This window comes from Lontra canadensis, unplaced genomic scaffold (assembly GCF_010015895.1).
Source record: "Lontra canadensis isolate GAN:19392208 unplaced genomic scaffold, GSC_riverotter_1.0 scaffold106, whole genome shotgun sequence".
Taxonomy (NCBI): domain Eukaryota; kingdom Metazoa; phylum Chordata; class Mammalia; order Carnivora; family Mustelidae; genus Lontra; species Lontra canadensis.
Genome location: NW_022631100.1, coordinates 2375520 through 2391730, shown reverse-complemented (window position 1 = coordinate 2391730; position 16211 = coordinate 2375520). Strand labels below are relative to the sequence as shown.

General features: G+C 53.0%; 1 protein-coding gene across 2 annotated transcripts in view; it reads left to right on the top strand.

Moving 5' to 3' along the window:
• Nucleotides 1-940: 940 nt before the first annotated feature.
• The window catches only part of PARP1 (poly(ADP-ribose) polymerase 1), a 36833-nt gene continuing 21562 nt past the window's right edge, over nucleotides 941-16211 (top strand). Inside the window, exons 1-5 of one of the 2 annotated variants that reach the window (XM_032838851.1) lie at nucleotides 941-1131; nucleotides 5847-6012; nucleotides 13316-13431; nucleotides 14017-14231; nucleotides 15750-15849. In XM_032838851.1, coding sequence (XP_032694742.1) covers nucleotides 1012-1131; nucleotides 5847-6012; nucleotides 13316-13431; nucleotides 14017-14231; nucleotides 15750-15849 — 717 coding nt within the window. In that variant the 5' untranslated portion in view covers nucleotides 941-1011. Of the gene's footprint in view, nucleotides 1132-5846; nucleotides 6013-13315; nucleotides 13432-14016; nucleotides 14232-14814; nucleotides 14972-15749; nucleotides 15850-16211 lie in introns of those variants that run through there. The other variant, XM_032838852.1, reaches the window with a different exon arrangement.

The following is a 16211-nucleotide window of genomic DNA, read 5'->3' as shown; positions in this document are numbered from 1 at the left end:
GAAGGCAGTGGCTTAACCAACTGAGCCACCCAGGCGCCCTTAATTTATTTTTTTTTAAATACTGGTTTATTCATCTTAGAGAGCGAGCAGGGTAAGGGGCAAAGGGAGAGAGAATCTCAAGCCTACTGAGCCCTGAGCACAGCACCGGGGGGGGGGGGGGGGGGGGGGAGATACGGAGCCGGACACTGAACAGAACTGGCAGGCGCCTCCTCCCCTGCCACGTTTTAAATGACTAAACTAAAACGCACAGGATTAACACAGAAACCAGTTCAATATCGACATAGTAGTTTAGCAGTTCTAACCCCGCCATTTCAAGTGCTGAGGGGCCTAACCGTCAGGTGGAGCGCAAACACCTGCGCGACGCCTGCCAGCAGAGCCCCAGGTGCGAAGGTGCCCCCAGACTGCGCGCGGGTCCGAAGTCTGCACCGGCCCCGGGTCACGGCGGGTGCAGAGCTTCAGGTGCCCCGGTGCCCCCACACCGCGCACTGACTCCCGGGTCTGCACCGCGCGGCGCTCAGGGAACCGCGGGCCCAGTCTCCAGAGGGGGGCGGGGCGGAATTTTCCACGCGAGCGCAGGGGGTCAGGGCGCAGAGGAGGCGGAGTTCGCTCCATCGCCCGCCACCGCCCACCAGGCTCGCGCAGCCACAGGCACCCAGGGAACACCGCCCCCGCAGCCGGCAGAGGGCGCGCGAGCGGCGGGCGTGCCCCGAGGACGCGTGCGCGGGGGGGCGTGCCCCGAGGACGTGTGTGAGCGCGGCGGGCGTGCCCCGAGGACGCGAGCGCCGGGGGCGTGCCCCAGGACGCGTGCGCGGGGGGCGTGCCCGCGGCCCGGCGTCAGCAGTCGGTCGGGGAGCGGGGGGGTAGCGAGGCGTGTTCGGCGGCAGCGGCGGCGCCAGCGGCGGCTGCAGCAGCTCGGGGCCCTCGGGCGCTTGCTGGGAGCGAGGGGCGGGCGGCAGGCGGCGGCGCGTGTCCAGGGCGGGGCGTCCGGAGCGGCGGCGGCGCGAGGGAACGATGGCGGAGTCCTCGGACAAGCTCTACCGGGTGGAATACGCCAAGAGCGGGCGCGCGTCCTGCAAGAAATGCAGCGAGAGCATCCCCAAGGACTCGCTGCGCATGGCCATCATGGTGCAGGTGCGCGCGGCCGCTTTGTGCGCGGCGGGGGGCGAGGGGGGAGGGGCGCCCTCGGGAGCCCGCGAAAGCCCGGGAAGTGCGGCTCCGGGCCCTGCTGCAGGGTGGGGGCTGCTTCCTTCCCCGCTGCCTCTTGGGGGCGGGGGCAGAGGCGCGCGTGGGCTTCCGAAGCCGGCCTGGTTCTGACCTCCCTCGTGCTGGGAGATTTTTGTCCTACATTGATGATGGCGACGGGCGCCTGCGGGTTGTTGTGTTTTTTTTAACTATTTTCGTCTATGGTTTCGACGTCCGCTTACTCTCAGTTTTTTCTTAATTATGCAGAACTGTAACAGCTGGTGTCATTTCTGTACAGTGCCTTCGCGTTTAGCCCAATTCATGGTTTGAAGTCCTATTTTCCCCAAACTTTCCCGACTCCCAGGCGCGTTCTTTTCCCGCGGCATTTACAGCTGTCGGATCTGAGTAAGAGAGGCTGGAGGGGGCTGCTCATTGGGGGGCTTCTGGACACACTGGGGACGCCCCGACGGGTGTCTGAGGCTTCCCAGATGGGGGTGTAGGCCTGGGCGGTGCGTCTGAGGCCCTCCTCCCGCTGCCAGTGTGCTCCTGTCTGCCCGTTAAGTCTTGGTTCTCCCCTGGCCCGTTCTACTCTTCACCAACATGAAGCTCGTGTTCACGGAGTTCAGTGCCCTCGCTCAAGGTAACTTGGTTTTCTCTGAGGCAGCAGTGAGTTTTAGGAAAGTCCAGACGGTCCTCGCTGGGTTTTCAGTACTTACCAAGTGGAGCAGAGCGGGTACTAGATGCGCTTGGAGACTGGGGCTCTCTCGTCTGGGTATCCTGAGGGCCTAACTCAGTACCTGCCAAGCAGTACCACCCTTCAGGGAACACAGAGCATGTCAGGCGCTGTTAGGTACTAGTGACACAAGGAGGGCCCCCCTCCGGACCCTAGAGCCTGCTGACCCTATTTATCAGGCACTGAGTGCCGGGGTAGGATCCATTTCGGCTCTCTGATCTTCAGCCTGAACGAGTGGGCTGCCTGATCTGAAGCTCCCTCTTGTCACACTGTTAACTCTCCTGGAATTTACATTTTTTTATTTCATTTTTTATATTTTTTGAAATTATTATTTATTTGACAGGGAGAGAGATCACAAGTAGGCAGAGGGAGGGGGGAAGCAAGCTCACCTCCAGCAGAAAGCCCAATACCAGGGGCGAAGGCAGAGGGTTAACCCTCTGAGCCACCCAGGCACCCCTCCTTTTTTTAAGTAACAAAAAGGAGAACCTTTCTCAGTGCAGGGGTGCTTGACCTAAAATCTGTGGGGTGGCATTCGGTGGGTTTAGAGGACTTTACATTTCTGCAGTCACTAGTCTCTAAATAAAATACTTCCTTCAATTAGGTATGTAAGCAGCAGAGTAAAAAAAAGAGAAAAGTAGAAGAGGTTCCTGTGATTTTTGTCAGAAGTGGTAATTATAGGTATTTTCATGCTGCTTTGCACTTGGGGATTTCTTAAAGTCATCCATTATGCTCATCAGTATTTAAAGTTACTGTAGTTGTTAGAATGGGTGCTAAGGTCTTACTTCGTGCTTTAAAGCTCACTGTATCCCATCGAATTATTAAATATTTTGATAATTATTTCAGTCTAATTAGTTTATTTTGTGAGCTCGTGTATTCTATGATGTGGGTTTTTTTTTTTTTTTTTTTTTTTTATGATGTGTTTTTAAATTCGAGAAAGGCACATCTATGGGCTTCCACTAGTCAGCCAGAGAGGACCGTGTCCTGTCGGGAAGGACAGACAAAATCTTAGTGCAGCTTGTGTGCCAAATACAGAGAAGGGCTAGTTTGGTGCTTCTGATGGTGAAAGAAATAATTACTAAGGGGCGCCTGGGTGGCTCAGTGGGTTAAAGCCTCTGCCTTCGGCTCAGGTCATGATCCCAGGGAGCCCCGCACCAGGCTCTCTGCTCAGCAGGGAGCCTGCTTCCCCCTCTCTCTCTGCCTGCCTCTCTGCCTACTTGTGATATCTCTCTGTCAAATAGATAAATAAAATCTTTTAAAAAAATTATTATTAAAAGTAAGTGGTTTTCTGCAACTGTATTTGGGGGGTGGAGGTTTTTTGTTTTTTTTTTAAGATTTTATTTATTTATTTGACAGATCACAAGCAGGCAGAGAGAGGAGGAAGCAGGCTCCCTGCTGAGCAGAGAGCCCCATGTGGGGCTCCATCCCAGGACTCTGAGATCATGACCTGAGCCGAAGGCAGCGGCTTAACCCACTGAGCCACCCAGGCGCCCCGGGGGTGGAGTTTTAACTCATAATGTAAAGTCTGGTCTTGGTAGGCAGAGCCGGAGGCCAGAAAAGAACGAAACCATTATTCTACTTGGACTTAAATACCTTCTTTTACATTTGTATGGGAGGATTGTTCTGAGTGTCAAGATACCTGATCTTTGGGTGGTGTGCCCTGAGGAAGTCTCCAGGGGCCATAGGGGCCTTGCAGCCTTTGGACGGGTGGGCCCTGCGTTCTTCTGTCTTGGGTGGGCTTGAGGCAGACAGAGGGCACACAGTGGGGTCTCACGCTTTTAACCGGCATTCCATGCTGTCTGTGAGTAGGTGGGCAGTGGGCTGGCTTGTTTTACGCAGAAGGAAACAGTTCTCTGAGTGAGGACCCAGTTCCCTGGTAGGTGCTGGGGCTGTGTTAGGAGTACACACAGATTCTGCCGTCTAAGTTGCCAAGTGGAAGCATAGTCTTGTGATCTTGTTCCAGTGCCTTTCCCGCTACATGGTTGTCACTCCCAAGTTCTAGGGTAAAGCCTGGGTTTGTTCAGGTGTCCTTCCTCTCAAGCGTGACCGGGAGCCCTTACAGCCCCCAAGCTGGTGCTATGAGTAGGCCCTTGGGCTGCACCTCTCTGTCACCCCACACTGCATTAATGGTTAGGACACAGCACCCAGACCAAGGTTCCCACCAGAGCCACAAGGTCCAGCGTGAGGCAGAGGCATTTGGGCCCCGTGCCTTCCTGTGCTTCTGTGTGACCCGAGTGCTGCAGAGGTAGGTGGCGGGGGGTGGGGGGTGGCACCAAGGCAGGAGGAGTCCAGGTGCAAGGCACCGCAAATGTACAGCAAAATGGCGGATGCTTCTAGAGGTGTCGCCTGCCTCATTGGAAATTTGACACAAGTCCATTTGGAAATGCCGTTTATTGGGAGTGAGCAGTCTTTTCCCCAGAAGGAATTCCCCCATCCTTCCCTTGTCTTTTCTTATCTCCAGACTTGGGGTGTCCACAGTCTAGCTGCCTTCTATGAGCGGGTGTTGCCCTAAGCTAGCAAGACAGAGGCAGCTTCCAGCCCGGTTCCTGGCACAAGCATTGACGGAATCAGTGCCCAGAGGGATTGTTCTTACCTGGGAGGGGCTTGGGAGGATCCTTCTGGGAAGCTGACTAGGGCTGTGGAGCTTTCTGGGCCGAGGGGACTGCTGATGTGTGGGAAACCAGGCTGCTTGATGCTGGGGAGTCCTTGCAGTGCCCTGGAGTGAACCTTCCTTCTGCATATGTTACACTGAGAAAGAGGAGACTCACAGCCCGGGAAGGGGGGTAGGTGGGAGAAGTCACTGTTTTTCCAGAATATTTCTTCTGTCCGACGGTTCCCATCCGAAAATTCCTACGTGGTGGTTAATGTTTGATGCTGTTTTAATACTTTTCATTCCATCTGCGTGGCATTTAGCTTTATTTCCTGTAAAAGCAGATTTTTGGAGCCGCCTCTGCTTTGGTCAGAACCATGTGTGTGTTTTTAAGGAGCTCATTCTGCCAAGCAGCATGGTGAGGGGACAGAACCTTGCTGTCGGATGCGTGTCGGACTGAGTCACTTGCTGCAGACACCTGTGAAGTGGGGGTGCCCTACCCGGCGGCCGCTGAGGGTTCCCGTGACGGCTTGCAAAGGTGCCGGGGACTGAGTAAATGCGGTGCTTGTCCCACTCTGCCCTGTCACCGTCACCATCTGCTCTTGAGGCCAGAGGGAGCCCAGAGCTGGCAGTGTCCGCAGGAGAAGAGCCTGCAGCTGTCGCGTCAGGAGCAACCCGAGTGAGAAGCATCATAGGAGAGAGGAAGCGTGCCGTGCCGGGCAGCACCTTCCCCTGTGGCGGGGCTTCCTGGGATGCCCACTGACCCTCCAGCTCCAGACCCTGGAGGCTGCTGTCCACAGATCCCCGGGTCGTTTGCCCTCAGAGAAGTTCCTTCCACTCATGTTGGTACGGCTGCGCCATCCTGACAGTTTCCTGACACGGTTTCTCTGCTTTGCTCATTATCTGGGACTTGTTCCTCGTTATTCTGACGCCAGAGGCACTAAGCCCTTTCTGGACCACCTAGGCCCAACGGGGCAGTCATTGGCCTCCCACGCAGGTGCAACAGGATGGGGTCATGGAATGGGGATCTTGTGTGTGTTCCATGGCCCTGGGAGGGAAGTCGTGTCACTGAGGCGTGTGGCCTATGGGGCAGAGCTTCGTTGAGGAGCAACGCTGTTGAGGAGCAACACTGTTCCCCAGCCGCGTCTGAAGAGCAGCTGTCGGGACAGAGCTTGAGAAATCTGGCTGGGGGTGCCATTTCTCGTTGGCTTACGGCTTTCCTCAAGTGACATGGGGCACATGGGCACTGCTGTCCTGGGTTTTCAGCGAAGAAGGGCCTCACATGCGCAGTGGCTGAGAGCTGGGCTTGAGGCTGCTCGCTCACCTCCCTCTCTTTTCTTCCAGTCACCCATGTTTGATGGAAAAGTCCCACACTGGTACCACTTCTCCTGCTTCTGGAAGGTCGGGCACTCCATCCGACACCCTGATGTAGAGGTGGACGGCTTCTCTGAGCTCAGGTGGGACGACCAGCAGAAAGTCAAGAAGACCGCAGAGGCTGGAGGTGTGACAGGTGTGTAGAGATGAGGGAGGTGGCTGGTGTCACCCCCCCAACCCCCCACCGGGCAGCTTCCGCAGGGGTCTTTTCTGGGAGAACATTCGGTTGCTCCCCACATGTTTTCCAGCTGCGCACGTGGATAACCGAGCTGCCTCATTGACTTGGTGGCACAGTATTTTGTTTTTTAAGATGCTGCTGATGGAGCCTTTGTTTTTTTATTGTTCTTTTATTTTTAAGTAATCTCTGCACCCAATGTGGGGCTGAACCCACAAACCCAAGATCAGGGCCAGGCGCCCCAGCGGCGAAGCTTTTGAATCTTTTGCAGTTTTGTTTTTAATTGACTTTCTTTTAGAGTTCTTGTAGGTTCACAGCAGAATGAAGCAGAAAGTGCAGAGAGTTCCCATCTGCATTGTGCCCCCATGCAGGCAGCGCCTCTCCCTGTCTCACTCTGCAGAGATCCGGGGGTTGCATGGAGCCCTCATCATTGCCCCACATCCACAGTTGCAGGATTCCCTCACGGCAGTGTACGTGTTACGGGTTCGGATGGTGTGCGGTTCGGACAGAGTGGGTTTGAACTGTGCAGGCCCCTTCTTTGTGTGTCTCCCTCAGTCCCATAGGGGGCTGTGAACGTTTCTGTTCCCGTAATGGTTTGCTCTCCGTCGTCTGCTTTTCGGGAACGATACTGCACGGAACACATGTGACAGAGGGTGTGTTAGCCGTGGGTTGTCAGTGGGGCTTGCATGAACGGCAGGCTGGTACGGTTAAGTTTCAAGGGAATCAGAAGTTACACACGGATTCTCAGTGCACAAGGGGATCCACACCCCAGCCCCGGCCTTGTTTGAGTGTCTCCTGTGCTCAGAGTCAGTCCTATGCAGCCTCTTCACTTAGAAATCAACGGGCGTTGCAGGTTCCTCCGTGTCTCTTCATGGCTCGATGGCTCAGTTCCTTGTGGTGCTGAATGATACTCCATTGTCTGGATGGACCGCGGGCGCTCGCTCACCTGTGGAAGGACATCTGGGTTGCTTCCCAGTTTGGGAAATTATAAATAAACCTGCCGTAAACATCCACATGTAGGGGTTTTTTTTGTTTTAAAGATTTTATTTATTTGACAGAAGGAGAGAGCATTTAAGCAGGGGGAGTGACTGAGGGAGAGAGAGAAGTAGGCTCCCCGCCCGGCAGGGAGCCCGATGCAGGTCTTGATCGCAGGACCCTGGGATCGTGATCTGAGCCGAAGGCAGATGCGTAATTGACTGAGCCACCTAAGTGCCCCATGTGTAGGTTTTTGTGTGGACATAGGTTTTCCGCTCATTTGGGTAGATGTTTCATTTTCTGAAGACCAGCAAACTGTCTCCCTAAGTTGCTGCCCCAGTTTGCATTCCCCCCCGCCCTCACCGGCGTTTGGTGGTGTCATCGGGGTTTTGGCCGTTCTGATAGGCGCTAGAGGTGTCTTGGGTTGACTTGCAATCCCCTGATGTTGTTTGATGTGGAGCATCTTTTCATGTGCTTCATGGTGTCTGCATCTCTCCTTTGGGGAGAAATCTGGATATTTTGCCATTTGTCATTCATATTCTTAGTGCCGAGTTTCAGAGTTGCTCATCTATTTTGGATAGCAGTCCTTTATCAACTCTGTCTTTTGCAAGTGTCTTCTCCGTGTCTGTGGCACATCTTCTCTCTCATTCTCTCGACAGTGTCTGGCACAGAGCAGGAAAGTCCAGCTGACCAGCTCTTTCTTTCCTGGACCGTCTTCGGTGTTGCATCTAAAAGTCATCACCATACCTAAGTCAGCTGTTTTTCTCCTGCGTCATATTCTGGGAGCTTTACAGTGTGGCATTTTTCTTTTAAGTTAAATTTTGTAAAGGAGATAAAGTCTTGGTCTGGATTCATTTTGTGTGCAGATGTCCACTTCACCACTGGTTGGAAATTCTGTCTTTCCTCCGCTATATGGTGTTTGCTCATTTGTCAGGTGTCAGTGACTGTGTGGGGGGGTGTGTCACTGAGGTCTGTTCTGGTTTGTTTATCGGTTTGTCTGTGCTCCTGGTACCTGACTGTCTTGATGGTAAGTCGTGAAGTCGGATGGTGTCGGTCCTCTGACTTTTTCCCCTTCAGTACTGAGTTGGCCGTCCTGGGTCTTTTGCCTCCACATAGACTTGAGTCAGTTTGTTGATACCCACAAGCCTAACTTGCTTGAGATGCCTGTACATTTTAAATAGTTTTTCATCATTTGTTCAAGATCCCCTGAGGCTGGGTTCTCGTTGGTCTACCTTAGAATCGGACCCCGCTGAACCTGTTCTCGTGCCTCTGGGCTGTCGGGGGAACGGCGGCTGTCCTTCCCCGCAGAGCTCTTGGTCCCTGGGCGGCACCATTCTTTCTGTCCTCCACTCGGCAGGCTTGTGTCCTGCTACTGCTGGTCTGTGGAAACAGAGGTCAGTGACACCGCTCACGCTTGTGAATAAAAACAGCAAATTTGCTGAGAAACGGTTCAGAGAGCCAGCGGGTCTGTTTTCACTGAGGGCAGCGGTGACACGGTCTTGCTCTGTGCTGGTTTTCCCCTTTTGTGTCCTGGTTAGTGGGGCTTGTCTGTTTAGGAATGTGTCCCATCTAGTTACAATTGATGTGTATTAAAGTAGATAATTTTATAATATGGAACATGGTAAGTTTGCTGTAACTGTTTCTCTTGCAAAACATCTTAAGTCCTAAAGTTAACGTAATAATACCTTGTAGTTGTCTAAGGATTTTTGTATCCAAAGAGACTGATTTAATAGAGACACCCAGGAAGTTTACATCTTACCAGATTCTGTAATTCCAAGATGATGATCATCGGCCTTGTGGGATGTCTCCCTAGGAATTTTTTTCAAATAGTCGATTCATGTGTGTGCTGTGTTTATTCTTTCCTGCAGAAATGGGGTTCTAAGTGTCACTTTGTTAAATGCTCTGTCACTGTGTGTGTGGAAAAACACACGTAACGGGAACTCCACCCTTGGAGCCGTGTTCCCGCGTGCGCTCTGTCAGCCTGAGCCTCTGTAGAATGTTCTCACCTTCCCCTGGAAACTCGTTGCCCGGTTCACAGTGGCTCCTCCCCTACGCTGATTTCTGTCTGGATGGGGCTCCTGGGTGCCTCCTGTGCCAGGAGTCATGCTGGGTTTGTCCTCCTGGGCCTGGCTTGTCTCGCTCAGGGTCGTCCGTGCCATGGGCTACAGTTTGGGTAGGCCACAGTTTATCCGTCCCCCGCCTTGGGGTACGTGTGGGTCATTTCTGCCCTGGGGCAGTTTCAGATTGTGCTGCAGTGGACGATGGTGTGCGGGGACCTGGTCCAGACCCCACTCCCTGCCCTCCCAGGGAGCCGCCGGGGCTCGTGGTCCGCCTGTGATGCACAGTGTTCTGCAGGGGCTGCACCACTGTGCACCCCGCCAGCGACACTCGGGTTTTAAGGTCCTTCCAGGTCCCCCATGTCCTCACTGGAGCTCTTTTGTCTGAGGGTGTGTGTGTGTTTTCCCTTTTTTATAATAATACCCATCCTGAGGTGTTCTTTCATGTGATTTTGATTCACATTTTCCTAGTGATGTTGACCTCTGTGTTAGATTTTACAGTAGAATATTCACTATTTTATAAGATCTGTTGATTTTAGGGAGAGTACATGAGTGGGGGGGGCAGAGGGAGAGGAGAGAGACTCTCAAGCAGGCTCCCCGCAACCCTGGACTCGAAGCCCAGCCTGGAGCTCATCTCAAGACCCTGAGATCATGACCTGAGCTGAAACCAAGAGTTGGTCACTGAGCCACCCAGGCACCCCTAACACTTACTCTTTTCATGTTAAGTCTTGTGAGTTTTTTAAAAACATGTAGTATTTCTGGGGCACTTGAGTGGCTCAGTGGGTTAAGCCTCTGCCTTTGGCTCAGGTCATGATCTCAGGGTCCTGGGATCGAGCTCTGCATCGGGCTCTCTGCTCAACAGGGAGCCTGCTTCCCCTCCCCCCTCTGCCTGCCTCTGTCTACTTGTGATCTCTGTCTGTCAAATAAATAAGTCTTTTTTTTAAAAAATGTAGTATTTATCGTTTATTGAAGTTTGCTCTATTTTGTGCTTCATTCATGACCCTTGACATTAATGTCCTCTCACCCTTGTGCAATAGCCCATGTCCCCTGGAGATGCACTGACTGGCCCCAAGGCCAGGCCAAGGCCAGTGAGCCAGGCTTCAGCTCCAGACAGCCTATCTTTTGAGGCCACACTGTCATCCATTTTTGCTACATTGCAGATAGAGGTGCTTCAAACTTCTGCCCAGACTGGGCAGCTGTCCAGCTATTTAATTCCGAGAGATGGCTGCTAGAAGACACGAACCATCCTGAGGCCTTCTGTGTTTGTGTCTGATTGCCTTCCAGAAAGCTTGGGGCCCTTAGACTGGCACCCCCCCAGGACAGGTCCCCACATCAGGTATTTGCATTCCTCTTCACTGGGCTCCTGGTGGGGTGGAATGCTCTGTCAGTTTTACTAATTTGGTATTTGTAGGTGTCCTTTCCTCATCCTTTAGGGTATTTTGTGTTTTTTTGTAATGAAACAAAATATGAATTCTTTGTTTTCTGTTTTGCAAATATATTTGCCAGTTTTGACTTTTTAAAATACATAGTTTTGTGGGTTTTTTTTTTTTTTTAAAGTAAACTCTACTCCTAACATGGGGCTCGAACTCAACGACCCTTAGATCAAGAGTTGTGTGTGCCCGCCAGCCAGCCAGCCTGCCCTTTGACGTATTTGTTCGAAGCACGTTGGTGTGTTTTGCTGTACTGAAGCTTCATCCTGAACTGAACGTTCTCTTATCAACGTCTGTCTGCTCATTTGCAGCTTCTGGTTCTGCTCTTATTTTTCAGTTCTTCATCTGGGATTTTTAAGATGATTTACATGCAGTTCTGTGAGTTTGACAGATGTGGGCAGTCGTGTAACCTGTACCCCGTCAAGTTAGGGAACATTCCCATCCCCCCCGGGAAGTTCCTTGTGCTCTCTCTTCAGTTACCCTCCCCACCTGGGTGACCATGGCTCTGGATTAACTTTGTGTGACTTAGGATTTCTGAAGCAAAGAAACTTTGCTTCTCCCATAACCTCCTTCCACTCCGCACAAGGCCTGTGAGGCACAGGCTGCCTGGCGTGTCACCACGTGGGATTGCTGAGGGATGATCCTTGCAGTAGATCACCATTGAGCCGACCTTCTGTTCCCAGCCGCACGCTGGTGCAAACACAGCGACTGTTGACGTTTGTGTACGCATCTCTGCGTGATACGCAGTCATGTTTCTCCAGGATGATCACCTAAGAATGGAGCGGTAGAGTGTCCGTGGATGTCCGTTCAGCTGTTTCAGGAAACTGTCAGACTGTCCTTGTTGTACCAGTTCCTATCCTCGTCAGCACCTGGCACAGGCACGCTTCGGTATTTGCTCCTGATATGAGTGTCGTTAGAGCTCAGCCTGGTTTTGGTTGGTATTGGTCTTTTTCTTGAGTTGTAGGAATTTTTGGAATATTCTAAGTTCGAGGGCTCCTGGGTGGCTCAGTGGGTTAATCCTCTGCCTTCAGCTCAGGTCATGATCTCAGGGTCCTGGGATGAGTCTCACATCGGTCTCTCTGCTCAGCAGGGAGCCTGCTTCCCTCCCCCCACCCCTTCCTGCCTCTCTGCCTACTTGTGATCTGTCTCTGTCAAATAAACAAAGTCTTTAAAAATATATATATATTCTAGGTGCGAGTCCCTTATTAGAGATAGATAACGGGAATACCTTTTATCATTCTGGGCATTGCCATTGTTTAATTACTGACATTTTATGAATAGTGGTTGATTTTTTTTTTCTCCTTTTTTAATAAGGGCTGTCCACCTTCTGAGAAATCTTCCCTGTTCTAAGACTATGACATACCCTCCTTTGTTTTCTTCTGGAAGTTTGGTGGTCCTGGTGTTCATATTTGGTTTCCAATTGAACGTTTGTGTTAGGTGGGAGGAGGGGGTGGTTTTTTATTTCTTCCTGGTGGGTACCATGTTGTTTCCGTTACCATTTTTGCAAAGACTTTAAGACACGTGACTGCATAGCTGGGTGTGTCTCTGGACTCTGGTCCCCTTGGCTGCTGTGTCTGCCAGCATCTCACTGTCCTAATTCCTACAACTTTGTGGGACATCATGAAATCACATAGTGTGGAGGGAATAAGTGGTTACCTCCCCGTCAGAGTTCCAAAGTAAACAGATGGTGCCATCACAAATTTTGTGGTAAACTTACGGATTTCTTGCCCAAACCGGCTCCCTAGGATTTTGATTAGCATCACCTGGAATGGGGGGGTGTCAAATGGGATTGGCTTATTGATATGCTACCTGGTTGGGTCAGTCAGTCCATAGACCTGAAGTATCTCTCCACATACTTGGGCCTTTGTTAACTCCACACCAGCCTAAAGCTTTCCTGGGGAGGATTTGTGTGTCTTGGTAAATCTGTTTCTAAGTGTTCTGTGTGTTTAAAACGCTACTTAAATAGGAGTATGGTTTAATTTCCTTTTCTAATGTCTATTGTTCACATATAGGAACATTTTCTATGTTGACCTTGCCTCATCCAGATTTGCTCAGTCCTGTCCCTACAGGTAGAGGTGCTTTACCTGTTCTTTTCCAAACTTACACCTTCTGTCTCCTTTTCTTGCCCTAGTGGCACTTGCTAGAGCCTTCGAGACAGTGTTGAGTAGATGTGGTGGGGGAAGAAGGCCTGTATTGTTCCTGATCTTAAGACAGAAGCTTTCAGTCTAGGACTCACTTCTATGTAAGAAAAGACTCCTTTGTTCCGGGTGCTTGGCTGTTGGTCTCCAAGGTTCTGTGCCGAATGACCCCAGCTTTCACCCCCACTGATTGAGAAATGCCACCTCCCTGCGTGTTTGCTGTTTGCACTCCTGTTTCTGTGTGAAGATACCCCCTTTAAAAACAAAAAACAAAAAACCTTTAATTTTGGCATGTAACTTTGATGCCTAGAAGGATCTTGGAAATCAGAAGGTGGAGTTCAAATGTTACAGAGGATGTGGCTTTCGTGATTAGCAGGAAGCAAGCATTTTGTCCAAAATGAGGGGGGGCCGGGGCAGTGATGGAAGGAGCCGGAATGTGAGACCGGCACCCTTGGGTGCCACGCTGTTCCAAGAGCCTGTCCAAGGAAGGGTCGTCTTTTCTTGCCAGAAGAGCAGCTGTGTTAGCCACAGCTGTTAGAAACAGACGGCAGAGAGCTGGGCCAGTCGCAGTTGCCCGGGCACGAGGTGTCCCGGGGCTTGGGGGGTTCGGGCTCTCTGCAGCCCCCCTGAAGCTGAGCGCGCGCCACTGTGCTCCATCCTTCAGGCAAGGGCCAGGATGGAGGTGGAGGCAAGACGGACAAGACGCTGGCTGACTTCGCGGCCGAGTACGCCAAGTCCAACAGAAGCACGTGCAAGGGCTGCATGGAGAAGATTGAGAAGGTGAGCCCAGGGGAGGGGTTTGGCCGCTGGAGCCACCTGGCTGTCCGGCAGCCGCCTTGTCGGGTGTCCAGAGAAGAGAAGTTGCAGGGCTGTGGGGGTTAGCCCAGCGCTGGCGGTTCAGCGTCAGTGAATGTCTCCCAGGCTCGGAACTTCTGAGAGTGTCAGGCCTGGGGTCCCCAACCTGGTCCCCGAGGCTGTACAGAATTGTAGTGTGGGGGCCACGGCAGTGGGGGGACAAGCCCACTGGGGTGGGGGCTTACGGGGTGGCATCCTACCTAGTGGTCAAGGCCAGCTCTGTTTATATCTGCTCCGGGCTGGCAGAATGTTCTCAGGGAAGAGGTTGCGTGTCTCACGTGCCTGGGTGGGTGGGTGGAGTTGACCTCATTTAAAATGGGGGCGCTGAGGCTTTGGCTGGCACAGTCCTTGGCAGCAGAAAGTAGCCAGAGGCTGCCAGCAGCCCTTCTGGTGCCCTTGTTGTGGACCTGAGGCCCCTTGGCTGGGGTACCAGCTAACCTTTGTTTCAAGTCCCTGATGTCACCGTCACTGTTGTTCTCTTCTTGGTACCACATGTGGTTCTTCCTGCAGGGCCAGATCCGCCTCTCCAAGAAGATGCTGGATCCAGAGAAGCCCCAGCTGGGCATGATCGACCGCTGGTACCACCCAGACTGCTTTGTGAGAAACAGGGAGGAGCTGGGCTTCCGGCCCGAGTACAGCGCTAGCCAGCTCAAGGGCTTCAGCCTCCTGGCAGCGGAGGATAAGGAAACCCTGAAGAAGCAGCTCCCAGGAGTCAAGAGTGAAGGGTAGTTTGGTGGAGGGGGGGTCATGGGGGTAGGGCCCCGGGTAGACCCTGCAGATTCCAGGCTATTCTGGCATCTCTCTTTGCTGACCTGCAGTGAGCTGGGGGTGCACAGTGAAGGATGGTGATGGCTGCACTCTGCCTCTCCTGGGTGCACGGTCCTGTAACTCCCGTAGCTCCCGCCCATCTGTTCCTCTTCCCCTTCTGATCCACAGACAGGCGGGACCAGCTAGCTGCCACTGCCAGCACCCCTGGCCCTGAGTATTCCCCGTGCCGGGGTCAAGCACTACATTTCCTGGGACCTTTGCATGACTCGCTTTCCCGTCCCTGCGGCATCTTGCGTTTCTGGGTCTCTGCTGTTGCTAGGAGGATCATGGCGGGAGGAGGGGAGCTGTGGATTAGAAGCCCCCCTGGTGTAGTGTCAGAATGGTATGGGGTTCCTGTGGTGCTAACATTGAGGACGGGAAGTCCAGTTGGAGCCAATCTGGAGTTGGCGGGCGCTTGTTCTTTCCTGTCCCTTCTGCTGGTCTCTGGGCCCCGGTCTGGAGTCACTTGGGGTCATGAGCAGGGGAATGGTGGCAGGGCCATGCCCAGCTGTGGACAGTGTTGAGATTGGGGTGATTCTCACCTTCCCATCATCAAACCGCTGTCAGGCGCCACCTGGCTTCATCACACACAAGCTCGTGCACAGCGTATGCAGCTCTGGAGGAGACAGGAAAACTGGAAAATCGGGCATGGATTAAGGTCAGGCCAGCCCGTGCTGTGTGTGCAGGGAGGCCTAAGCTCCCCTGTGTGCCATGGCAACAGCCAGCATCAGTGGGGCAGTAACAGAGTGGCAAGCATCGTGCTGGGTGCTTAACGGGGGTCAAGTCACTCTCTGGAAGGCACATGGGTTCTCCGTTCGTGCGTGAGGGAAAGTGCAGGGGTTTGAAGCCGGGTCTGTGACAGCTGCAGCAGACCCTTAACCACCATGACTTCTGAGGACCCTCCCTATTGCCCTGTGCGTCCCCCACCCCACCCCCTCACCCCCCACCCCGGTCAGGTGAGGGCTGAGCCAGGTGTGCAGGGACCTGCTCCCGTGGCTGGGGGGGATGACCGTGTAGTCCAGCCTTGGACAACCGCAGCAGGAGCAGCCCTGTGGTTTAGCTTGAAAGGCTCAACCCTGGCACGAGTGGTTCATCCTTCTACAATCCCTACCCTTCGGCTATGGGCTTGACCTGTCACAGTCCCTGCCAGAACCTTCCAGCTGCTTCATTTGTGTCAAGAGATACATGGGGAGATTTGATGTCAGGTGCAGGCTTTTTCCAAGGCCCTGGGGCCACCCTTCGGAAGCAAAGTAAACTGTGCTGTACGTGGGGCCTGTCACCAATACTGCCCGGGCAGACCCTGAGCTCTGGGGAGTAGAGCAAGATGTGCATGCGGGGCCTGGCAGGCAGGAGTTACAGGGACAGGAAGTTCCTGCGTCCCCTGAGTCACTGGTTCCAGGGTTCTGATGGTTCTTTTTCTCCCATGTCTCTTTCAGAAAGAGGAAAGGCGACGAGGTAGACGGGATGGATGAAGTGGCCAAGAAGAAATCTAAAAAAGAAAAGGACAGGGATAGTAGGCTTGAGAAGGCCCTCAAGGTGAGCTCTGAACTGTGTGTCTGCTCATTGTTGCCTCAATTCTCTGCCGTCCTCCTGAGAGGAAAGTTCCAGGATGCATGTGCATCCCACTCAATGAGACCTCCAAGAATTCCCAAATTAGGAGCAGTGGTGAGATAGCACAGCTTTCCCTCCACCCCCAGAGAAGGCTAGGTGCTTCAAGGAGAGCCGCTCTTGGGCTCTGGGGGCTGGACTGGTCCCCAGCCTCTGGGCAGCATGCATCCTGGACCTGGAGGGCCACTAGCACGCACGGCACATAGTGTTAAGTTCAGGCACGCATAGGGGACTGAAAGAGACGGGGATGTTCCCTAGTTCTTTTTTTTTTTTTTTTTTTTTTTTTTTTT